Below are 27269 nucleotides of genomic sequence, written 5' to 3'. Positions count from 1 at the left end.
AGTAGTTCGTGATACTAAGCTACCTTTAATTATTATCGGTTTAAAGTATTATTCTACGACGTAATCTATATTTGGAATTCCTGGTTTACAATGTGGGTTAGCTATCCCCGTACGTATACGTAGGTAAGATTTCCTTTTAAATGCGGTCGAAGTGGAAATTTGGCATACATGCTATTTTCTAAGGCAATGATGGATTTCGCCAAAATGTAAGTCGCCGGGTCTAATTTATTTCGATGTCATTGGTTAATATACATTTTTAGACACTCTCTATAAGGTAGTATTTTGTTTATTATTGCAACACAATATTTGATCAATAAATAAACTTCAGTAAATATTTAGTGTTAAAACTTTGATACCCTTGGAGAAATGAAGCCTTAAAATGTTTACTGCAATATCATAAAATTAAAAATATTTCAAAAACGGTAAGGTTTAAATGTGATAAACCTAAATCAAATTTACCTTTATTTCAATCGTAGAATCTAAAAATAGAATAATATACAGGGTGTTCCATTTAAAAAAATAAAACTATAATATTTTTTACATATTTGGGACACTCTGTATCTTGTAAAAATATTGTTAAATTGTAGCTCTAATAGTCCTTCAACGAACCCAAAACTTACAATTTGTAAAAATCTAATCGTTTAGCTAGAATAATCCGTATGTGGTGAACAACCCTGTATACATGAGCTTCATAGTCCATGTTATGACGTCACCATAAAATGTTATAATAATATTTTACTACAATATTTATAAATATTTTATATTAATCTGGTTTTTATTCTGTTTCAGGGATCCAACGACGATCTTCCGCGGTAATACCTTAGTTTCTAAGATGATGGATGAGGCGATGCGGCTCATCGGACTTCAGTACCTTCACAAAACCCTCCGGCCTACCCTAGAACTTATATTTAGCGAAAAGAAACCGTGCGAAATCGATCCGACGCGAGTCAAGGATCCGAATACGATCCAAACCAACTTAAGTAATTTAAAGTTTTACATTCAGAAGATTTTCGACGATATTACGCAGAGCGCTGTCCATTGTCCGGCTCTAATGTGCCAGGTCTTCCATAATCTTAAGGAGTGCGCTATAACTTATTTTCCAAATAATAAAGAAGTGAGGTGAGTAAATATTTTTTCTTCAAAATTTTACACGTATGTTCTGGTTAAAGTGTTTGGTTCGCTAATTCATAGCATATCTAGAGAGCAGAATTAAACACTAATTCGCCTCAATAAACCAAAACACTTTACTTTTACTCTGGCATCGTCAACAGATAATTAATAGGTACTATTAAAACTAATAGTTGTAATCATCTGCTGAAGAGGTTAACATGGTTAGCGAAACGCGCGTCCAACAAAAAGTAAAATATTTTGGTGTATTGTGGTGAACTAGTATTTGATTTTGCTGTTGTAATACCAAAGGTTCCAACCCTCAACTCTAATTATCTGCAGAGTATTATCAATCAATTATTGTTTTATAATGTTACAGTAAAAGTCAGAAATCCAATAAATGTTAACAATTACTAGGAAATAATAACAATTACGCATTGGACTACTTAATATTGAATTTTAAATAAATTTGTTTACTTTTACTAGTTATTGTTAACACTCGTTAGTCAGAGTAACATTTACTAAAAATTATCAGTAAAAGTCATTATATTGTACAATAAGGAGTGTGTTGGTGTAAGTTGGACCAAATAAAATTTATAAAAACATTGCATCACCTCCATGTTTAATTTAAGCTGATCCACTCATCTTAAAATTACAAGAAAACAATATAGCGCAGTCAATCTGGAGGTTGAGGTGGAAAAAATTAGTAACCAACCAATCTCAACGAGAATATGTAGATAATTACCCCCTCATTAATCCCTTAAAAGTCCCATTCGGTCCCAGTGGGTCAAGTTTGAAAAAAAAACAGCTGCCATCTTAGATTTTTTCGTTTTTATCAAATATCTCCGTTTGTATAATTTTATTGGAACATACTAAAGAGACATTTTTAGGAGCTAAGAGACGTAGAGAATTGAATTTGAGATATATTATTTTTTATATGTTTTCCTCTAAAGTAAATATTAACGGAGATAGAGCTATTTTTTAGTGTATTTGTTAGATATTTTGCACTTTTTGAAACCGTAAAAACTATAATATTTACTTTAATAGTATATGATTAATACAGATAAACCAAGAATAAATTTAAGCATTAAAAAAATATAAAAATAAGGGTTATTTAGAACAAATAAATGTATGTGCCATACATACAATCCTCATACAATAAATAAAATCTGCTATGACGTCATCACGAACGTCATTTTCGTCCTTAACTAAAAAACAGAATGTTTGCAACTGATTCCATAACACTGACTACTGACCTTCGAAGAACATTTGAGACCCATATTTCTACAAAAATAGTGCTTACAGCTTACAGTCTTCAATTACAAACATTTTTAGTAGGTCAGGAGGCATTTTAGTAGGATAGATATGAAGTTCCTTTTTGATCCTTTTTTCACCCATACTCCTAAGAAACTAATTTGAGTAATTTGTTATCAATCCATTCTAGAATTTAAAAAACACAACTTATCACTTACTCAATAATTCGTTGTACCTTTATAATTAAGTTACCCTAATTAAGGTGCCCGGTGGCGTAGAGGTACAGGCTCTCGTATACCAATCTCAAGGTAGTGGGTTCGAATCCTACACCCGGCATTTCATCAGCCGACTATTTTTATTAAAATCAAAATAGTTTGGGTGCCTAGGTCGACTCAGCCTTAATTGAGCAATTGGGATTCACAATCTTGAGGTAATAATAGGCAGTTGAAGCATAGTGCTAGCCACATTACCTTCCTTGTCTACCAAACGGCTCTAGCATGGCAAGCTGTACCTTGCTACTCCCCAGGCATTAAACGCTATATACGGGAGCTATTATTATACCTTTATAATTACTGCAAATATATCCTGAGTAGATGGAGTTGTGCAGGGTCCTCAGTAATAGGTAGGGAACTAATTTAAAGGTAGACTTTATGCCGGTTAAAGAAAAACGTCTCATTAATGCTTATATTTTTCGAAAAAAAAAGTATACAAACTGAGATGTAAACTGAGAAAAAAAAACGAAAAAATCCAAGATGGCGGTTTTCCCCCACTAGTACCGAATAGAACTTTTGAGGGATTAATGAGGAAATCATTATCCAAACATTCCCGCTGAGATTGGTTGGATACGAACTTTTTCCACCTTTATATACTAGGGCTGACATTTCTGGTCTTGGGTGCCGATTTTCATCTGTACGAAGAGTATGGTCAACATGCTTAGAAAAATAAGATAAGAGCTATTGAATAAAGACAGAAGGCAAATATTTTCCCAAGCACATGGAATTTAGCGTCAGATTAAGTGGTTATGCAATAAAGACTTCGTATTTTTGCTCTCTCCGACTTACTAGATTGCAATACCGATTCACTCCTATACATGTAAACGCCGACCCAAGGTTTCGCTTGCCAGCAGGGTATAACATATAATACTCGGCCACGTTTACTATTCTCATAAAACAGCAACACCAAAATTTAAATACCTACTAATACTACACAAAGGTGCACAACTGAGTTTTGATTTCTTCGTTTTCAACCTTTTTGGCGATTCAGAGTTTTTTATTAATTTTAATAGGAATTTTGAGAATAATTTTCAGTCACCAAGGGCTACTACAAAAAAAGATAAAAAAATAATTTGAATGACATTCAGTAGTAAAAGCTTGTTTCAAAATTTGTTGTAGAACTTTTCCTGGCGTAGTGTTACTAGTAATTGTTAATATTGACTGATTTCTGGCTTTAATATTAGCATATAAAATGGTGATGTCAATTTTCTTTGAAATACAAAAATTCTATTTCTAAGTTGATAATTCAGATTGGCCCTACTATATATTTTTTTTGTTAATTTAGATATTCAGTGATATCAGGATTCATATTCCTACGGTTTTTTGCTCCTGCCATTTTGGGACCTAGATTATTTGATCTGACTACTCAGGCTATTGACTGCCAAACCAATAGAACGCTTACTCTTATATCTAAGACAATCCAGTCTTTAGGAAATTTGGTAAGTTTTTTTGGGTTTATTCTGATTAAATGTAGTTAATTATATTGTTGCAGTTATAATTCAAAAAACTACTTGATAGTAAATTCACATTACCAATAGAAAACTGTGTTGTTTCCGGAGTAATTTAAGTTTTTTTTTCTATAATAGATTCTGATAAATTCAGAATTCTTTCTTAGTAATATTTTATATGACTTATGGTTCGTCAATTAAAACCAAAAAGAAGAGAAATCAAAGTAAAATTAAATCAAATACTAAAGCAGATAGAAAATTTCAAAGTACCTAACTTTATTTTTTGTATATACTAGGTAAGCTGTAGGTCGACGCAACCAATGTGTAAAGAGGAGTATATGGATTGTTTGTACAAAGCTTTTTGTACGGATACTCACAAGACTGCGATGAGAAAGTTCCTGGAAATTATTTCGGCAAATACTTCAAGTCCGCAGACTATTGTGAACGACAAACCTGTGACTCTGAAAGAAGGGTAAGATGTTACTTCCTACTTATGTCATATCATCGAAAAAAAAACGGTGTCAGAGGCGGCTTGGAAATGAAGATTGCTGACATTTTGTATGTAAAATTATATGGGGAATGTCATCGATGGTCATTTCTCCGCCAACTGGACGCCGTAATTTTTTTTCGATCCTATAGTATGATGCAAACATGTTTTAATAACAAGTGTGGTTTGTGTGATGGCAGATAAAGAACTATTATGTGAAAATCCTTACACTGGAAGTTTCTATAAGTCTCAGAACCATTTTTATCATAAAACTTTAATTGTGTTGCATATTATACCATTTTCTCTGTTTATTCTACCATATTATGGCACAAACACCGTTCAATTGGTTGCAGCCAATAATGTGCCTTGAATTTCAGACAACATTAGAATCCCGAAAATTGGAAATAAATATAACGAGATAAATAAAATCCTGAGGAAGACAAATAAGACAATATAATACACTATTCAAAACAATTATCGCATATTTGAATAAAAGTATTTATTACATATTTCTAAATGAAGCATGCATTTGTCTGCCTTTCTCCTGTGAGTTTTTTTAGGATAATTAGGGTACGCATTGACATATAATTTTTAGTTGGCCGACTATTTAGTTACAAAAGTGAAAACAATACATTCTTATGGAGCCGATCGGCCCATTATTTGATTACATTGAATACGTAGCCTTAGGCTATGCGCTGACAGGCAATTTTTAATCGGCCGACTATTTAGTTGCATATTTGTAACGAATATATCCTTATGGACCCGCGCTCACATACAATCAAATACTCTGCCGATCGGCTTCATAAGTATGTATTGTTTTCACTTTTGCAACTAAATAGTCGGCCGACTAAAAATTACAGGTTAGCGCGTAGCCTTATTGTATCGAATTCCCCTCCACAGTATCCATACTATTTAAAATCGTAAGTTAGGGAATTCAAAGTGTGTTATTTTTCCAATTAATATTCTTTTTAGAAAATATGCGATAATTGTTTTGAGTAGTTTAATTGTCGATACGTCGACTTCCTACTAAGTACTAAAAAGCCGAAGTTATATTTGACCCAGATCCTAGCGTACAAAGTACGCTAGGATCTGGGTAGATCATAGATCAGATTAGCTACAGTAAAAGTTGGAAATCGGTGATTGTTAACAATTACTAGTAAAAGCTCACATTCACTGATTTACTAAGACTACGCCAGTAAAAGTTTAATAGCTATTTTTGAAACCAACTTTTACTAGTGAATGCTAGCATTCCCTAGACTCTCGACGATAGCAGTGAGTTTGAAAAATTCAGTTAGCGCGGTTGCCACATGTTGTAAAATATATGGATGAATAAAAATAAGTTGAATTAAGCATATAAGGATAATATTAGATTGGGCTAAACGTTGGCAACGTTGACAGACATCTGTCGTAAATTCGCTTCGTTTTTTGTGGTTATGTATAATTGTTTTGTTATCGTTGTAAAAAGTGCTGTGCGGTATTTTCCCTATGGAAGAAAATTTCTGTGGTAAAATTAAGGTAAACTAGGCACTTGCAACAATATAATAGTGCTTGTTTTTCATTTTTTGGCATACAATGAAGTCATAGTAAAAGTTAAGCATGCAAGATAAAAAGATATTAAGGAACCTAGTGACTATGAACTTATCAAACGTTTTGATATGCTTGAAGTAGCGGGTTTGAAGACTTAACTTTCGTTGAAGAAAATTCGGGCATACTTTATTTTGTCCAGGATGAAGAACTTTATTAAAAAAGCCTTGTACCAATAAGAAATCTTATGTTTATGAATGTTTTTTTTTTAAATTGTTTTGTACACTTTAAAATGTTTAGTACGATTTCCCTTTTAATATTTAGAAGGTTATATTATTTTCTATAATTTGTAATAAATAAACTAAAGAAGTAAATTGTAATTTTAAGATATGTGGATCAGCTTGAATATTAAGGCTATCCAATATTCTTAAAAGTTTTGTTTGTTCTAACTTCCACCAACATTCTTCCTCAACACACTTACCCTGTACAATAGAATAACTTTTACTGGCAACTTTTAGTAAATGTTAATTTCACTAGTGAATGTTAGAAATTACTAGGAAAAGTCGACAAATCTCTTTAAAATACCACGTTCACTGGTCCAATGCGTAATTACTAGCATTTCCTGGCGAATGTTAACAATCACTGAATTTCCGACTTTTACTGTAACATAGCATTATAAGTTTTCATCTGTTTAAACAACTTTCCAAACGTTCAAAACTATTTCATTCAAAAACTTATGATTAAATGCAGGAATATAAGAGTCTTGAAATTTAAGGGCTGGTTATTATTATAATATACCCTATGATCGAAAAAAACCGGCTTTAAATACGGCTGGGGAATAACAATCGATGATAATGTTGGTGAGGTCAATTTAACTTAAACTGATATGAAACTTGACACTAAATAAAGAAAGATTAAAAAAGCCTAGAAAGTTCCCAGGCACACAAATATATTTCCAAAAAGAATATGTTTTTTCGTATTTTCAACTACACCATTTAAAAATCATTTTACTTAATATAAAAATAAATTACAACCTTTTTAAAAGCAACTGCTAGTAAGCGCTATTAAAAAATAAAGAGTGCAGGCTAAGTAAATGCATCTAGGGCTTGACTTCGCCAAAATTATCATCGATTGTCATTCCCCAGCGGTTTTTGATGCCATTTTTTATCGTATGGTACAAGTAATGTGGCTTCGTTACGTTGACGGTACAATTTTATAACACTAGGGATTATACCTATTAGAGTACTAATATTTTATTCTTTTTTTGCTGCAATTTGCTTAGGGAAATTAAAAGGTAAAATCCTTACTCAAACTTTATTTTTTACACCTAATATAATATTAATAATCTTTACAGATTGATGATCAAGAGAGCTCAAGGAAGAAAAAGATTTGGCAGAAAAAACTTCAAGCAAAGATACTTTAAACTAACTACTCATAATTTAAGTTATTCAAAAAGCAGAGGTAAAGAAATAAGCATCGTTTTGAATTTCAGTACATAAAAGAAATCTTATTGTAGGAAAAGAAGCGTTATGTGAGATACCTCTTTCGAACATTTTGGCTGTTGAACGGCTAGCAGAAACATCTTTCAAGATGAAAAACATGTTTCAAATTGTACAACCAGAAAGGGCTCTTTATGTTCAAGCTGCGAATTGCGTTGAAGAAAAGGAATGGGTAGATCTGCTAACAAAAATCTGCCAAACGAATGCAAATAGATTAGAAAAGTATCATCCCTCGGCTTTTATAAATGGCGAATGGATGTGGTAAGTAGCAATTTAGCTAAAAACATAATTAATTGAGAAAAATGTTTTTATTATATCAATTATTTATCATTTAGCAATAATTAGTGTAGTGTGTCCAACAAGAGAGTCTGACAGCGATAGATGTTTGTCATTTTAATTCAAAGATACATTATATTCTTTGGACAAACTTATTATAAGTGAAAAAAGATAATTTGATTCTCTAGATTTCCAAATTCTGATTTTTTAAAAATTTAATGACGTATTTATACAGAGATAGCCAGAAATTTAGCAACAAATGGAAAAAATGACCTCGCCAAAATTATCATTGATTGTTTTCCCCAGCCGTCTTTGACTCCCTTTTTTTCGATCATACGGTTGTTCAGTACTAATAAAAAGAAAACATATTGAATAAATTTAAAGTACACAAGAAAAAAAAATATTGTTTTGGCAACATTTATGGTGTCAAATTAAAAAAGTCATATTGCAGTAAATAATGTGCTAAGTGTCAAAATCATTATTTTGAGATAAACATTTTTTTATATAACCAATGTATAAGAAAGGGCAGTGTCCCTGTTGAGAATTTTTTTCGATACAATTTAATAGCCATGGCACTTAGCCTTTATACAGGGTGAGTGCAAATATTTTCAAGGCTGGTAGATCTCAATAAAAAAACATATTTTCTCTGTACCGTTTTTCAAATAAGTTGAAAATAACCGAGATATTTTACTTTGAAAATAAAAAAAAATAATTTTCGCTTAAATTTGAGAACTACTTGATCTTTTCTGGGTTTTCTTTCTTGTAAATTTAATCTACCATTAAAGATATTATGTTTTTTAACAAAGATTGTTTCCAAAAAAAAATCAAAAAATTTCAAATTTTAAATTTTTTTCGCGAAAAAACCTCATAGACTATTTTCATTTTTCTGTTTCAGTGTCGAGTTATCTTTGACATTTTATAGACAATAGGCTTAATAAATACACGAAAAAAATTGTTATAATATTTGAAAAGTATTAATAAGTGCAATTTGTAAATAAGTCTTTTTTGATATCTTCAGAAGGTCTTACGTATATTATAATTTATTACTCAAGCTTAACTAACTTAACTACGGTAGCGATCATACTTTTATGCACCGGTTTTGCTAGTTGCGATATACCTGGGGCTATCTGGACTGATCTGGACTAACGAAAATTTTTAATGGTACATAATTATAATTTTAGGACACGTCCATAACAATTTAAGCCCTAGTTGATTAAAAAGAAGTATACTATTAATATTGACTAAATTGTAATTTATCCTAATTATATATGATAATTTAATTTTTTGATTATGTAATGGACACTTTGTTCACTCATTTGTTTTCTCAAACTGCTTTAATCCGTTTTTCCTTTTTAACAAATTGGTGTGATAATGCTGAGAAGTTCTAAAATGTTGTTCCGGGAAAGTTGTATTGAGAGTTATTGCACTAAACAACCAAGCAGTTATGCTGTACTTTTCGTGTCGACATTTTTTCGTCAATTTTATTGTTTGAAATTGGTACAACATAACGCGTCGCCCGTTTGGGCTTTTTTCGCTTAATTTTTACTACCCGTTTCACACACACTTCGTACCTGAGAATTTTATAATTTCAAAAACTCCACTAGCAAAAACTAAAATACTTAAATATTCTGACAAAGTCACGATTTTAATATTATTTCAATGTAATCAACAAGAACGGTAACCTGGTCTGCGTGAAATACAGAGCCGGAAAGTTCTGATTTCTGCCGTACCGAGGGCTGCTTTCGAAATTTTAAAAATCAACTGAAATGCACCAAGCCTATAAAAATCCTTCACAAAAATACAGACGTTATTTAAAGAGAAATATTTTTACAGTTGCAAATCACCCAACGAACTTGCTCCTGGCTGCAGTCAAGTATCCCAGACAGACAGTAACAATTACCATATGACTCTGGATCCGGAGAGGGATCTTCAGCGCGTTCACTCACTAATCATCGCGCATATACAGCACCTAGAAGCCTACATTCCTGTACTTCAAGATCATGCAGTTTGCGACGTAATGAAGCAGCTTATAGACGTGGCTTTCAATATCGAGTACCAGCATCGAATTTATAAACGAACTTTAGATAGAAACACTAAATATGGCAGCTTGTAAGTCTTTCATTTTTTGACGTTAACTATAAGACATAGATAAAGAAAATATATTTAGATTGGAATCCTCGGCTTCCCGCCAAAACTTATAATTAAAAACCCCATAATGGGGCCCGTGCACATGTCGGGTATGACTTAAATTTTTATGATTTCAAATCAGTTTGTAGAAATTCCATCTGGACAGTACTTAAATTAATTATTGAAATTCGCCTGGCGCGAAGACGAGGTTTGACATCATAAAATGTTAAAAATTTCGGCTCGCGGCGGACGCATTCCATTTAAATAAGGTGTTTCAGCTTGTTAGCTCTGACAGAACCAGTGTTGCCGGAATTGAATGATTTTACAGTCAAATTTCGCCGATTAAAGGGATTAAGGATTTTTATCAAAAAGAAGACAATATGAACGTTTCTGGCAGTTTTGCATAATAAAAATTGTTAAAATATGTAGTATGAATATTTATTGTTTTTCCAATTCTATTTTTTCAACGGTGTTTAATTAAAGATTCCTCAGTTTAAAGCAATTCAAAAAGTTTGCAATTCGAAAGATTTTAACATTTTACAAAAAAATAATTGATAGATTTGTATCTTTCAACACGTCTTATTACAAACATATCATAACTAAACCAAAGTTCTTGATGTTGGAAAGAAATTAATAGGTAAATGGACCACATCTATCTAATAGGTAAATCAGCTGATCATGGCGTCCTGCACGATTAATTATTTTCGATTAAGGCAGTCATTTTAAGCAATTAATTTTTTGAGACATACTTTATAATACTGCTGTCGAGTATCTACCACAGCAATCGTGTTTTTTTTAATAAAAAGTGTAATTAAATACATCAGTGTTCAAGAATTACCCGAAAAAAGTTTTTAAAAAAATTATCTTAATTATAAAATAGGTAAAATACGCGAAATTTGTTGATTTCTCACAAGATCTGGAATGTTTTGTGAAGATGAAGGAATATGAAGGGTTTTTAAGGTTCCGTTGAAGAAATTTGCTCTAAAATTTCTGGCAACACTGCTCGATTTACGCACGAACCAAACCAAACCAAAACAAACGTCATTTCAAATTTAACTTATAAAATAATTATTTTACGCGTTATAATTATTCACAAACCAAATGCTTCTTTTTCAAGGTACTTTCTTATTACTATACTTGTTGACAAGTTGTAAACATAAATCGTGTACCTACCTACCTATTTACTTTTCCTCCTCCAATTTTCGCAGAAGCAAACAAAATATTCTGCGAAAAATAATGGGTGATCATCGTCGAATCTACTTTCTGTAAATTATCTGATTGGGCTTTATTATAATGAGTTCTGTCATGATTCTAATAAACTGAAACACCCAATGATATCTAAATAAATTTAAAAAATCTGAATAAATTAGAAAATTTATTTATTTAGATGTCATATGTCATTGGGAATACTTTATTTAAATGGAATGCGTCCGCTGCGAGCCGAAATTTTTAACATTTTTAACGTCACGCCTCGTTTTCGCGCCAGGCTCCACATTGCGAATTTCAATAATAATTAATTTAAATACTTTCCAGATGCAATTTGTACAAACAGATTTTACATATATGTATATGTTTTAGGCAAAGATGTATTAGAAATCATAAATATTTAAGTTTTACCCGACACGTGCACGGACCCCATTGTGGTAAAGTGGCATTAAAAAAAAACTAAACAGCTGTGTGAACTGGGACCTGCAAAAACTATCGTTGCATAACATTTCCAAAAAATGATGTCATATTTTTTAACCGTGAATTAATATTGTTAAATCGGAAACACTGCTGTTTTTACAGTTTTTTAATATATTTTGTGTATTTCATACATGTCCTTATACAGGGTGGTCCGAACTGTATTCCTGAAACTTCGGCAGCATATTCTGCAGATAATAATAAGTAAAAAAGTTTGTTAAAAGTTTGTCCTAAAATGCTTAGCTTCTGAGATTTTTTTATTTCAATTTTTTCCAAATTATTTCTGAAGTAACGTCAATATTTGAATGAAAATTGGTGTAAATTTTTCTTCGAAAAAATGATGATAAAACAGTTTCTGTTGAACTTTTGGCACAAAAACATTTCAAATTTAAGATTTCAGTCTTATAACTATTTAGTCAACCATGTTTAATTTATATAGAAAATAGAAAGGAAATTTCTACACCCTGTATCTCCGAAACTAAGCATTTTAGGACATAATTTATATGAACTTTTTTACTTATTTTTATCTGCAGTATATGCTGCCGAAGTTTCCGGAATACAGTTTGGACCACCCTGTACAAAATAAAGTTTTTCGTATGCAACAAACAGTATTTTATGCATAAAATTAAAAGGAAATAACAATAAATATGAACAAACTATTTGACGACATAATTACGAAAAAGCCGAACGTTCCGAAACTCAAAAATTTTGTATCGCGTCCGCTCCAAGATCAGCGCTAAATAGTATTTACATCGTTCTTATGGGATCAATTTCCAATCTGAACTTGTTTCATTTCTCTATACTATTAGAATATAATTATTTTTGTTTTGTAGGGAAGCTCCAATTGGAGATGATAATTATCTGCTGGCTTCTCGAATGAATCTGGATAAGCAAGTTCTACTGCGATGTGCACCCACAGATTCTTCGGTATCTTGAAAGATCTATAGATATTTTCCTATTTTATCATCTAAATACCGTTTTGATTATTTTACTATACTTCCGTATTAATCAAAATGGCATTGTTCAAAAAATTTAGACTTTGATGTGAACCGAAATAAGAAATACAATAAAAACTTACGTGAGCTATGAGAAGTATTCTCGAATATTTATTTTTTGTTGTGATATTGGTGTCAGTGATAAGATTTTTTACAAAAGAATCTAGTGCCTTTAGGTGTATAAAAAATTATAAACTATTTTTAGCAAACTTAAGATTATAAAACTTTACAAATAATGTGAATGTTTTTAATAAAGTTTTTGAGAAACAAGTCTGCTGATCGTATGTCGACGAAATGCGTTTTGTTGGCTAATCGAGAAGAGTAGGAATGAAGGGCATTACAGTATATTCCCTGAAAATCCATTAAAGTCTAAATTTTTTCCAAAATATACTATTATATAGTAGAGTTATATAATATATAGCGTAACTGACCTAAGTTTTAGATTCTCAATTTTTGAAGACTGTTCTAATATTATATAATCGTAAAACACCATCCTTGTATTCTAAAATCTTAGTCCTATGAATTTCACATTTTTCATATTTTGGAGTATATGAGGTATTTTCTAAATCTGAATTACTTTGAATATAGGCTTATGACGTATTATTTAGAGATATTTTTCATTTATACGCAAATGTGAATTTGGTTTTAAGTTTTGTGTAGGGATGTGGATCTCAAGATACAAAATTTTATAACCATAATGTTTGTGTAGAAAACAGCTGTTGCCTAATAAAGTAATATGGCCAAAACACCTCATATACTGAAATAATAGTAATATCCTAAAACTCCTTTAAATTTGACAATCAGTCTTTAACGATTTTGTGCAGATTGCAAAAGCAAAACTATAACTTTATGTTTTATTAAGAATTTCAATAAAAAAAGATTCAAAAGAAAATAGGCTATTTGAACTCTGGATTTAAAAGGAATGTCTTAGTTCTGTTTTTTTTTAATAATTATTATATTTTGATACTTCGTAATAGTCCAATTCCTCTATTGGGGGAGTTCCAATTGCCATTTGTAGTAACACTTTGGACAGTTAATGCAATAGCATTAAATAATATGTTTACTACACAAATAGGTCTATAAACTTATACCTTTTAAGATAAAAACAGGGGGTTTGTAACAAATGCGATTTTTATTGTTGAGTTTTTGTTTAGGCCAGGATTTCTCCAACATGTCTAATCACAAGAGAAATAAATTAGATATACTTGTCAAGCGACAACTGTCATGCTGGCAAATAAGAAAAGTCTTCTACACATATGCGAAAAGTGGGGTTAGGAAACATCATATCGAAATATGTCAACAAGGAAACCTGTTAAGAATTTGATTCTACGTCTATGTCTCCAGAGATAATAGTTTATTGATTATTTAAATAATATATATATTTTACATTATATTTTTAGTATGAATAACATAAAACAAAGACAAACCTATATTTAATAATAATTTTTAATGCAGAATTGTATTTACTGTTCTTACTTCTCTCTTACTGTTTTACTGTTCCACAATAAATTATAAAAAACTAAAAATATTGATTTTCAAACTGCCGGTTTGTTTCAATGGTCTATGGAAATTGAAAATTTAAACTAAACGCCATTCAAAATACCTCTATACCATCCCATACTCTATGCTAAACAAAAAATGCAATACTAAGTAGTTCCTTTCTCTAAGTCATTGTAACGTAAAGTTTGTTATCTCTAAAATTGACATATTTTTATTGTTAACTATTATTACAAAATAGTAAAGACTGTATGCTGTATTAGGAATTGTTTCTGTTGGATGTAAATTGTTTTATGTCATTTTATCAAAAAAATATATTTAGAAAATCTTCGGAAATGAGCAAAGTTGATATTTGAAAGTCCTTGTACATTTATGAAACTTACATTTGTACACTATTAATACATAGATATCAAATCGAATTATGAACAACGATATTTTGTCAATAAACTCCAATTTTTGCATATTTATGTAAAGATGATTTTTGATTTACCGCTATGATAGTTGATAGTTATGACATGACATATCCCAATGTGTCTTTATATTTTTGGGCATTCTCTAGTACACAAACTTAATCAATAATTAAATATTAAGGTGCGTTCATACCGGCTGCGCCGCGCAAAGCATTTTTTAACATATACTTTTGAAGCGTATTTTTTTTAGCTTGCACAAAAGTATATGTTAATAAAATGATTTGCACGGCGCGCCGCGGAGTGGCGCAGCCGGTATGAACGCACCTTTATAAAAATCCCATTGTTGCCCCGTATTTTAAAACATGCAGATGCATGTAAATTTTACTTCTGTTGATGTTCATGAAATAACAGTTTTATTTTTTAGTAATACTTTTAACTTCTTTAAGTTGTTTGAATCCCATTCATTTTAAACTGTATTGGTTTGTCGACCTATATTAAAGAATCTTTTTATATTTTTAAGTTTTTTCAACGGACAAAAATTGGACAATCTGCATATGTGCATCCATATAATTAAAATTACTCAAGCCGTTATAATTTGCCAGCTATCTGTACAATGTTTTTTTTTTATTTTTGTTTTAACGAATAAGTACAAATTTGTGTCTTAGATAATGTTTGTATAAGTAGCATTGTAGTTCTATCATAAGCAATAAAATGAAATAGAGTGATTAATATTAAGGGCAGGTTGGTCTTCCAAATCACCTGAAATTGCCGTAATAACGACATTTTTTACTATTTTTTTAGCTATAATTTTAGCTGAGTAAACATAATTTTTTTTATCATACACGAGGTGTTCTCTCCTGAACGAAAATGCATGCTTCAATTGATATAAACAAAAATACATTATAAAGATTCTGAAAGGCAGAAACAGTATTAAAGTTAATGGGGCCATTGAGTTTAATACTAATTATATTAATATCACCTTATTAAATTAGTATTCTAGACAGTATTCTACATTTTAATCGTTTTTGAAAAATTTCGATTTTGTGTCAAAAGAAAAATATTCGCAGTGTATTTTTTAACAAATTTATATAGCCATTCGCTTAAGGGTAGGCTTAAATAACATTTAATTTTGTTGGTGTACATTCACTGAGTTTTAATTTCTAACTCGCTGATGTTTAATTACTTTGTGTGTCTGTCTATCTACTGGTTATAAGTTAGGTATCTATCTTTGTCTTACACGTTAAAATACAGACCATTGATTTAGAATGATTAGGCCAGTATATAAAAATTAGTGTGATTTCATGACAAGTGATTCTTTTAATGAAATTGATTGACATCAAAAATAAAGTAACTTGGGGTAAAGTTGGGGGGACTATGTTTGTAGATATTAATATTAGTTTTTAAAATATTTGTATCGTAACATTTTCTTATTACTAAAATGTTTCATTAGGCATAAACAAGGGCGGATACAAGAATTTATTTTAGGGGGAACCCAAATAAAAAGTAATGTAGAATATGCTTTTTAGGGCTCCATTTTTAAGCCAAATTAAAATATAAACACATAGATTAAAGGGGGGGGGAGAGGAGATAAGGCCCTATGGCGCCCCTCTGTATCCGCCACTGGGCATAAAAATAATTTATATATCATGACTAATCTTCACGCTCAGTGTAAAAAAAAGTGCTAAGGAAATACCGTACCGATCATAAGATCAAAAAAAAATAACGTTGGTTTGGAAATGACCATTGATATTAACATATAGTTTTACATATAAAATTATACAATTCTTATTCTCAAACCAACTCTAACAAGGTTTTTTTGATTGTATGATATATAACTACAGTTGGGAACAGCTACTCAAGCGATTCAGTTTTTCAAAAATTTTATTTTAGCACTGTTGTTTAGCTAGTTATGCTTTTTAAACTACTTGTATGCTTAAGGAGATAGAACTTTGTAATAGAAAAATGTTATAAAACATTATTAAAAAAATTAAAAAGGTATATGCACTGTTTGTGCACTAACTAATGCACTTTATATTTGAGCCTAATCAGTATCACGTTTTTATAAGCATAAGAAATAGATTTGCGTTTTACAACTGTAATTTTTGATGTAAAATAGAAAATTATTTTTGCTTTAACGAATTGTAGGTACTGTAGTTTTGAAATTGTTCTGGCCGTCTGGTACCTATCGACATTAATACTGTCTGTACTGTAAAAATGATCGAAAAAAAAACGGCGTCAGTGTTAGTTATGAAATGAAGATTGCTGTGTGTCATTTAATATATAAAATTATATGGGAAATGCCATCGATCGTCATTTCCAAGCCAACTGGACGTCTTTTTTACGATCATACGGTACTATTTGATATATCAGTTAAAGTGATATTCGGCAAAATATCCTGTGTAAAGTGTATAATTACACAGAAGTGTTATATTTATGATTATCTCTTAAAAAAATAGGGAAAATGTCGATCATTAGGTGGCTTTAAGGTGGTGGTTATGACTCTGGTATCTTCGAGGATGGGACTGATTCGAATTCGATAAGAAAAATGTATGCTCTCTTTTTTATGTCGTTTTATACTTGTCCATCTTTGTATGTTTTGAAAGCAAAATGTGGAATGGTTTTTTGTGTTTTATATAAGGTTCTTTTTAATTTTTTTAAGTTGTATATAATGTAAATATGTTTGTTTTTGTTTCAAAATGGCCATTAGTTGGGGCATTTTTTTGTTCGACGACCGACCAGTACTGAAGAGACGTTTTTTGTTCATATAAAATATTAATTCGTAATCTAAACCCAAATTTGGGTTCCTTCGTGTTTCATAGTGTTTTTATTGTTTTGTTTCAAGTGGCTGCGTATGTATTAAATCTTGTATATCTCTAGTTTTTTATATATATATAGTGTTTTGTTCGCCACACATATGAGGGAGAAAACTAAAGAAAATATTTTCTTATTTTTGTTCAGCTTTGTGTATTCAGCTTTAAATTGTTTAAATCTATGTGGTAATAATTACCAGGGATTTTTTGTATATTTTTTTAAAGTACTGATTTTTTTGCATTTAATGCGTCTTTAACAATTATTGTTCTTTTTTAACTTATTAACAGTTTAAATTATTTCATGTTAAGCGTTGTGCAAATTTTTATTGTACAAAGTTCTTAATAAAACTTCTTAAGAAATTAATTTTGTTTTTTTTGTGTGTGCTTTAGAACAGATTTTCTTAAATCTAAAATTTGTAAATAGTCAAAATGTGATGCCAAACCCAAAAAAAATATGACGGATGCTTATTCAAAAAGTATTATTTGGAATATTTTAATATGACAAAGCAATAGCTAGCATAAATAATAGCATTTGTTATATAATAATAGCTCCCGTATATAGCGTTTAACGCCTTGGGAGTAGCAAGGTACAGCTTGCCATGCTAAAGCCGTTCGGTATACAAGGAAGGTAATGTGGAGCACTACGCTTCAACCGCCTATTATTACCTCAGGATTGTGAATCCCAAGTAACTCATTTAAGGCTGAGTCGACCTAGGTACCCAAACTATTTTTATTTTAATAAAAATAGTCGGCTGATGAAATGTCGGGTGTAGGATTCGAACCCACTACCTTGAGATTGGTAGGCGAGAGGCTGTAGGCACCTCTGCGCCACCGGGCACCTGCATTTGTTATAAATTGTTAAATAACCCGCAACACTGTAACGCTGTTAATATTTTAGGTAGATGGAACAGGTGTCTTCTTCTATTCACGCTATACGAATGCTTCCGTTCCGTATCAGTTCCATACTTTTTATTGTACAATTTATATAATTACGAAAGTTTTATTTTAAAAATTTGAATCTTTTGAAAAAGGTAATAGATTTAATTAAGAGGTGAAAGAATAAATGAATATCAGCAAAATTTTAACAGAGCTGGTACAAATGTAAGAACTTGATAACGCTGTTTCCGATACGCTTCAGTCCTTCCGCCAAAAAAATGTATGGAAGGAAAGGATATAGAATGGAAGGGAGCTGATATGGAAGGTATAGTGAAAATCAACCTTTAATGGGTCTTTGGAGCGTCGTAACTCTGGCCCTATGTGAGCTAGGCGGCTATCTTTTCATGATATTTTGACGACGTTTCGTGCACTACGAAACCTCATCATCAACGAATCAAATAAAAAAATCGCCCGATTTAAATGAAATTTGGTATGTCGATAGATTGGACTAAGGCCAACTTGACCGTGTATGACACTACTTGTTACTGAGAGAGTTAGTTTTGACGTAAGAAACGTCAAAAGTTGATACCGTCCGAACGCGACCAAATTTGGTGAGTAGACTATGTGAGCGACCGCGACGGTGCACACGGTATCCTGCAAAGTTGGATACGACGCGACGTTTCGTTTATATCTTCATCAGGGTGGGACTAAGGATTTAATATTGAAGAAAAATGTGGGTCGATTCCGGCATAATTGAGGACGGGCTATAGGATGGCCTCTAAATGGACGAAATCATCAGGATTTTTCTTAATTATGGGTCGATTGGAACCAAACTCGGCACGTGGATGTAGGTACCCGAATGGAGTCTTCAGACGGACAGACGGAGCTAAGAAGTTTTACTTCAAATATGCGCACATTCTTCAAATATATACACATACTACATACTTCAAATATACACACATTTTTTTTATACTATTCTTTAGTGGCAATCCATAATTGATAGACAAGTGACTACGTGACTGTACTACCTACAAACCTACTTTCTTTTCTGTTAAGTTAAAATCTATACTAATATATAAAATTCTTAAGTGACTGACTCACTGATTAATCACAATCCTACTCAACCACTCAACGTAAGAAGCTCAATTTTGGCATACAGGTTAATTCTGGGGTGTAGAGGTTCAATAAGAAGGGATTTTTCGAAATTCTTGTTCCAAGGGGGTGAAACAACCCCTCAAATATTACAATAATTTCTATTTAAAAAACGGTCGTTTCCGAAAAAACGCTTAAACACGTATATTTTATTTTGTTCTTTTTACATATTTTAAGATTTTTAAAAATGTATACAGGGTGTTTCGAAAAATCTGGTCATTGATTAATCATCACGATCCTGCTTAAAGCGCTTGACGTAAAAAGCTAATTTTTGGAAAACTATTGACTGTAGGGTTTAGAGGTTCGATAAGAAGGGATTCTTCGAAACTTCAATTCTAAGGGGGTGAAACCAACCTTCAAATATTAGAATATAAAAACTCTTAAACACGTATATTTTGTTTTGTTGTTTTACATATTTTAAGATTTTTTAAAAATTTATACAGGGTGTTTCATAAAATATGACCATTGAGTAATCACGATTCTGCTTAAACTGCTTGACGTTTAAAGCTGATTTTTGGCAAACGGACTGACTGTGGGATGTAGTGGGTCAATAGGGGTTTCTCGAATCTCAAATTCCAAGAGGGTGGAAACGCCCCTCAAATATTACAATATTTGTTATTTAAAAAACGGTTAGTCTTTCGGGAAAACGCTTGGACACGCATAATTTATTTTATTTTTTTACATATTTTTAAATTTTTTAAAAAATCATACAGGGTGTTCCAAAAAGTTGGGTAGTTGATTAACAACCACGATTCTGCTTAAACTGCTGGACGTAAAATGCTTATTTTTGGCAAACGGATTTTTCAAAAGTCGAATTCCAACGAGATGAAACTACCCCTCAAATATTATCAAGTTATACAATAATATCGCCATATTGTTTTTCTCATGCTGACATAAATGTAAGAAAATTTTGTCCAGTTTGTATGTTAATGGAAATTCTTGCTTTGCTTTATCATCACCATTAAAAATGATTTTAATTCGACGGGAACGAAGTCGCGGGTACACGCTAGTAGATTATAAAGTTGTAGTCAATATAATAGTAAAATACTAAATGCTGAATTATTATTCTATACTTAATAATATCGTATTGAACAAGGAGATTAAAGAAAGCAAACTTATAAAGGTTATAAAATCGTTTATTGGTAAATTGCAATTTTACATTAAAAAAAAATATTAAAAATATAAACTTACGTTTAAAAAGTCTCGGTTCAATTTGTTTCACGTCAATGCAAAACAGAACAAATCTGCCCTTAAAAGTATCAAGTCTTGAAAATCCATTTGTTATATTTTTTACTGACTAGTGTATTTTTTTATAAGTAGACTACTATTACACATTAACTAGTAAAAGTTAGTATACATTACATACGTATCTTTGGAATAGAGTTTGGGTACATTGATAAAAACAGTTAAGAGTTACTGACTTCGACAGGAAGTTACCACATTCTAATTAATTACATATTTGAAGAAATACAATTTTATACCAGTTTAAAAAATTCCGTTAGTAGACAAAATAAAAAAAAATGTTTAAAAATAAAGATAATTAATCTAATTAATATTAACAGCCTACAAAATAAGGAGCAATATAATGCATCCTTAAAATAACAGTTTACTAATTAGACTAGCAAGTCACATTGAACACAGTTTTCTTTGCTCTATTTAGCGTTGGTTAGTCCCATTTCTCTCCAGGGTTTTCTTTCAATACGTTGGATGTCACTGTAAGAGCGCTCTAGAAGAAAGAAAAAATATATTAGATAATAAAAAAATGGAGTGTTCATCATTTAAAACCGTCATCCTTTATAGTATACATCTACGTATAACGAGCGCGTCAAAAATGTGTCTCACCCCTATAACATTTTTATATTTGGTACAATAGTATATGACATAAATTATGATTGATTGACGTATTCAATTATTTTTGGTCATTTCGTATTTCACCGGAAATCAACAACTGTTGATTTTTAAATGGCACCCTCGGTATTTTTTTACTTTATTCGATAGATAATAACATTCTGAATAGAATGACATATATGTCAACTTTTGACATTCTTGCTTAATAAAAAATTGTATTTTCAATTAGAGTTCAATTCAAAAAATTCAATCTAGAGTGCTACGGCTGTTAAAATTACTAATTCTTAATCAAGGAGCCTTGGAAAAATAAAAAATATCTGTTTTTAGTGTCTTGTCCTGGCCAGTTAGAAAATGCTTAAAGCGTATTTTTAATAAAATCTCTCAAAAGTAAAAAAATACCGAGAGTGCCATTTAAAAATCAAAAGTTGTAGTCATTTCCGGTGAAACCGGAAGTGACCGAAAACAATTGAATACGTCAATCAATCCCCCAATTTATGTTATATACTAACATACCAAATCTCGTTGTTTTATCTGAAAAAATAAAAAAGTTATAGGGGGTGAGCCACTTTTGAGACTCACCCGGTATATGGTGTTAGATAAAGAATTACCATCATATGGAAGTTATTAACAAGTAGAATTTAACTTCAAGTATGTAAAGAATGAACAAATCAAAGTAATTTTTTATGATTGTTATTGCAAAAAAAAAATCTAAAAAACTTCCACTCCTTATGCAGCTAGACTACACAAAACCATGGCCAAGAGTGGGCCTATCCGTAGAATGTATGGGAGGAGGGCGGGGTTAATCACGCCGACCTTATAGATCTATTTTGTGTCCCCCTTTCTTCAGATATAACGAGTTATAGCTCATCATACGGTCCCAGAGCTTGGACAAAAGCCAGTATCTGATATGGTTTTCCAGAGGTTAGTTTTCCATCTTCGATATCAGTCATACTAATCTTTATGGCACGAATGGTTGTCCTCTCAGCGCACTCAGTGATGAGGTGATCTTGTGTTAACTCATTTTTCCCACAGAATCTGCATTCGCCGTTGTTTCTTAGCTTCAATCTATTGAGATGTTCGCTGGGGAGACAGTGTCATGTGAAAAATCCCATACAATCCGAATATTATGCTTACTTAAATCAAGGAAAATATTTGATTTTTCTCGGTCGTCCTGAGAAATTTTCTCGAGTGTCTTAGACCGGGTTTTGGAGGATTCTGATGTCAGGTTACCGATGAAGTCTTCAATGTAGAATTGAACAATGGAAATAAAAAGGATTGGAAGGGAGAATCGTTTGCTCAGCAGCCAAAAACCATACCATAACGTGGTATACTGATACTCCAAAACCAAAACAAGAACAGGGATAAGAGTATTTGGCGAAAACTAAATACTCCGACGCAATAGGCACCTACTCCAGCATCCTTCAGGCAGAAATCTGTGCTATGTAAAGATGCGTACAACTTATTTTATCTTATCTCTTCGCGTCGTGTTTGCCATACTTGCCATGGCTAGTTACAAAGTTGGTATACTTGCCAAGTATGCAAACATTGGTGTACTTGCCAAGCACACGAGTCGTCTGAGCCCGACTTTAGGTAGGAATTATCGGAAACAAGAAATAGCCATCTTATCCGATACCAACTCAGTAACAATGAAATCAAAATTGGTCAAAGAGTGCTTAGAGAAGCTGAATAAATTATGCAAAGAAAATAAAGTTTTCCTACTCTGAGTGCCAGCCCACCAAGGAGTAGAAGGTAATAAAAAATCAGGTCCAGTTAGTGGAGTGTCCACTCCATGGTCCATAGAATGTCCGCTCTACCAACTGGACCAGAACCGTCCCAAGTGGAAACCATCTTAAAGCGGAACCAAGAACCTGGAAGACTCTATCCGTAACATGGAGTGGGAATCTTGCAACGGTCTAGGTACTCGAAAAAAATTCTCAGAACTTACGAGGGAGAAAAATCAAAGCATCTTGAATTAAGCAACAATCTTCGGATTGTCAAGGGGTTTTTAACACTGTCCCCTCAATGAACATCCCAGTAGATTCAAGCTAAGAAACAACGTCGAATACAGATTCTGTGGGGAAAATGTGGGAACACCTCATCACTGAGTGCGCCGAGACGACAACCATTTGTGCCATAAACTTTGGTACGGCTGATATCGGAGATGGAGAACTAACATCTCAAATACTGACTTTTGTCAAAACCCTGAGACTGTATAATGAGTGATAGCTCAAGAAAGAGGGACACAATAGATCTGTAAGGCCGTGGTGATTAACTTCCACCCTCCCATACATTTTACATTCTACAAATTTTTATGATAATGAATAGTAAAGACATAAGGATTTATAATGTTATAATTATATATTTTATAATTAACATAAATTCTTGCTATGTTATTATTAAGTATGTACCTACCTCTGAATTTTATATACTGACACTGAGCGTCCGGTATATTATTAGATCTCTTCGGTGGTTGACTAGTGTCCCTGGAACGAAAGGATCCGGCAGCCCTCAGTGAGGGGGGCTGAATACAAATGACGTCGCGATTCATTCTGTAAGAAGTCACAGATGGAGCTCCTATTGTGCTGTCGTCGTATGTGTTGATGTCGATGTCGGTGAGTACTGTAAAATTTAGTTGTTATTATTATTAAAAAAATTAGGGTTCTAATTGAGATTTCTAGAAAATTGTTACTATTACTAAGATTAATTTTGATATGTAAAGAGTGTAAAAAATACCGTATGTTGGAAAAAATGGCGTCAAAGACAGCTGAGGAATGACAATCGATGATAATTTTGGCGCGGTCAATATTTAGACGTTGTTCACTAAAAATTCACATAAAACTTGTCAAAAATTAACACTATATAGCTATAGAAAGTTTAAAAAAGGATAGAACGTTTCCAGACACACGAAATCTATTTCCAAAAAATATTTTTCTCGAATTTTAAACTACACCATTCAAAAGTAATTTTTAAATAATAATAAATTACAACCTTCTTAAGACCATTATATTTGGGGGGTTCGAACCTTTGGTGTTATAACAGCAAAATAAAACACCAATTCACCACAATACTCCAAAACAATAATTTTACTTTTGCACTGAACGTTTCGTTCAGCATGTTTGCATCATCAGCAGTTAATTAAATCTGACTGTTTTAATCATCTGCTGATGATGCTAACATGGTTAGCTAAACGCGCGTCCAGTGCAAAAGTAAAATTGTTTTGATGTATTGTGGCGAATTAGCGTTTTTTTTTGACATTGCTGCAAAATCAATAGGGGAGCCAATATTTGAACAGTTCAAAATTTGCATGCGATTTCCTATGTTTCCAACGCTGATGCACCACCCGGTATATGTTTGGAGTGTTCTGTGTTACTAAATCCTAACTCATATAATGCATTATTTGGAAGTTGAAAAAAAACGACTATTAACAAAGGGATAATACCCTGTGATCGAAAATAACATTCCCCATAAAATTTTACATATAAAAGAAAACGATCTTCATTTCATAGCCATCGCTGATGCCGTTTTTTCGATCATACGGTTCATATACTAATAAAAAAAACTATTTAAATTACAATATCGTACGGCATACTTTGACTGTCACATTTAAAAAAATCTCCGCCAAAACACTAAAAATCTCCGCCAAATCCATAACAGAAGCCGAAACAAAACATATAAATTAAAAAGCATGCTACATAACTAATAAAATCAAAACTTTGAAAAATAAACTTAAATCCATAAAATTTAACAGATACAAATTTAACACCTTTTAAAAATCTCAATAAGAGAGAGTAAGAGTAATAATACTCTACAATAAAAACTCTTTGTAATAATTACAAAGCAATTATTATTTTTTAGCTGGAGTGGATTTTGAACTTAATATTCACATGGTACTTATGGTATTCCTTCTATTTGCGTATTCCCTCCCTTAAAATATTTAACTTTTCGAAATACTCAAGCTAATTTACAATATACGTCCCTACTGAAAAAGTGGGTATTTGAAGTAGTCAGTCTGGAAATAACGTTACCAGAGATTCTAGTGATATTAGCATCCAATAAGTTATAAGCTATCCAGATATAACCAAATTGTTATTTTGCCAGTAACTCGATTGGCACTGCAGTAATGTTTTTCACGAAAAAAAAAGTATCTATTATCTAGTTATAATATATCAGGAAGTATGTATTGCAGTCAATTGAAAATACGTTTTCAGCGTTTCAAACATTTCCTAAACGATTTTTTTGCTATATTTACGAATAGAAGGGTTTCATGGAGAGGCACTCTGTAGAGGCAAAGGCAATGTTAGGTAGTAAAGAGTTTTTCAAACACGACAAAATGGGTATACATAGAAAATACTTTTCTATGTTTAAACGAAATGATTTCGTGAACGGTGAACGAGAGCCAGACGGGCAGAAATTTCCCGCAATTAAGATTCAGTGGCGTATCCTTGCACCCCTTCCTCGACAAATTATATGTCGAGGAAATTACGATGTCGACAAATTATATGTCGAGGAATTATATGTCGAAGGAATTATATGTCTCCTTTTGACTTTTATTAATAGTCTAGTTGTTATACAGGGTGAGTCTTCTATCTATCTATCTATCTATATCAGCCAATTTTCGTCCACTGCTGGACATAGGCCTCCTCCAGGTGTTTCCACTGTCCTCTGTCTTGTGCGGTGCTAATCCAGTTTCCCGCCACACGTTTGATGTCGTCCGTCCATCTGGTGGGTGGTCTTCCTCTGCTTCTCCTGTCTTCTCTGGGTCTCCATTCCAGGATTCGTTTTGTCCATCGGTTGTCTTTAGTGCGAGCCACATGTCCCGCCCATCTCCACTTAGATTTTGTGATAAGTTCGATAATGTCGGCAACCTTTGTTCTGCTTCTTATTGTTATATTCGTCACTTTGTCTCTTCTAGTGATTCCCAGCATCGATCTTTCCATTGCTCTCTGTGCCACTTGAAGTTTGTTTATTGACTTCCTCGTCAGAGTCAGAGTCTCCGCCCCGTATATCATCACCGGGAGCACACATTGGTTGAACACTTTCCGTTTCAGACATATAGGCAGTTTCCCCTAAGGGCGTTTCTTAGTTTGCCAAAAGCTACCCATCCTAGCCCCTATGCGTCGTGTGACTTCGCTTGTCTGGTTGTCTCTGAATCTGTATCTCGTGACCGAGATATTTATATTTGTGCGTTTGCTCTATTTCGTCTCCTTCGTCTGTCACCAGGTTTCCGCTGGCCACCAAGTTTGTCATGAACTGTGTTTTGTGGTAGTTAATATACAGTCCCACTCTTTGCTGTCGCCTGCCTTAGTTCTTCCAGCATTTCCTGTGCCTCTCCTAAATTGTCGGTTGTTATAACTACGTCGTCGGCGAAACGAAGGTGGTGTAGGTATTCGCCGTCTATATTTATGCCCTTATTCTGCCAGTTCAGTTGTTTGAATGCATGCTCCAACACCGCAGTGAAGAGTTTAGGGGATATAGTATCACCTTGTCTTATTCCTCTTTCTATTGTGTATTTCTTAGTTAGTGCGTGAAGTTTTACGCATCCCGTGGCATTCCTGTATATGTTATGTAGAAGGCAGGGTGAGTCTTAAATATGTGCAAATATTTTTGGGGCTGGTAGATCTCGATAAAACAAACATAACAAGAACCACTGGATCTTTTCTAGGTTTTCTTTCTTTATACCTATGGGTGTCGCTATATTATCAAGAAATTGTGTTTTTGAACTGAAAACTAAAAAATCCATTTTTTTTAAAAAATTACAAATTTTATTTTTTTTTTCGCCAAAAAAACTCATAGAGCTGTTTCTGGGGTCGAAAAGTACTACCCCTAAAAATATTTGAACGTATTTAAGAGTCGCTCTGTATATATGTATGTAATTTTGCTCAATTTAATTCCTCATATAAGAAAAAATATATTTTGCACCTATTCAAAAAGAGTACGGTTATATATTTTAAATAATTTAAAAAATTAGTATTCCAACCTCAAATGTAATATGCTAATTCATATT

The 27269-nt window shown here is 32.3% G+C and overlaps 2 protein-coding genes across 6 annotated transcripts in view; one reads left to right on the top strand and one right to left on the bottom strand.

Moving 5' to 3' along the window:
* LOC115890528 (GTPase-activating protein) overlaps positions 1-16289 on the top strand; it is a 57027-nt gene extending 40738 nt beyond the window's left edge. Inside the window, exons 6-13 of one of the 2 annotated variants that reach the window (XM_030910773.1) lie at positions 790-1119; positions 3919-4072; positions 4378-4553; positions 7375-7386; positions 7447-7553; positions 7609-7852; positions 9701-9976; positions 12511-16289. In XM_030910773.1, coding sequence (XP_030766633.1) covers positions 790-1119; positions 3919-4072; positions 4378-4553; positions 7375-7386; positions 7447-7553; positions 7609-7852; positions 9701-9976; positions 12511-12613 — 1402 coding nt within the window. In that variant the 3' untranslated portion in view covers positions 12614-16289. The remainder of the gene's footprint in view (positions 1-789; positions 1120-3918; positions 4073-4377; positions 4554-7374; positions 7387-7446; positions 7554-7608; positions 7853-9700; positions 9977-12510) is intronic. The other variant, XM_030910774.1, reaches the window with a different exon arrangement.
* Positions 16290-20537: 4248 nt separating this feature from the next.
* LOC115890538 overlaps positions 20538-27269 on the bottom strand; it is a 174702-nt gene continuing 167970 nt past the window's right edge. For all 4 annotated transcript variants that reach the window (XM_030910793.1, XM_030910794.1, XM_030910789.1 and 1 more), the window contains 2 exons: positions 23678-23884; positions 20538-21143 (listed from right to left, as the gene is read on the bottom strand). In XM_030910793.1, the coding sequence (XP_030766653.1) occupies positions 21070-21143; positions 23678-23884 (281 nt within the window). In that variant the 3' untranslated portion in view covers positions 20538-21069. The remainder of the gene's footprint in view (positions 21144-23677; positions 23885-27269) is intronic.

The sequence above is a fragment of the Sitophilus oryzae genome, unplaced genomic scaffold (assembly GCF_002938485.1).
Source record: "Sitophilus oryzae breed Bouriz unplaced genomic scaffold, Soryzae_2.0 scaffold_882_pilon_pilon, whole genome shotgun sequence".
Classification (NCBI taxonomy): domain Eukaryota; kingdom Metazoa; phylum Arthropoda; class Insecta; order Coleoptera; family Curculionidae; genus Sitophilus; species Sitophilus oryzae.
This window is presented reverse-complemented; position numbering and strand designations above follow the sequence as displayed.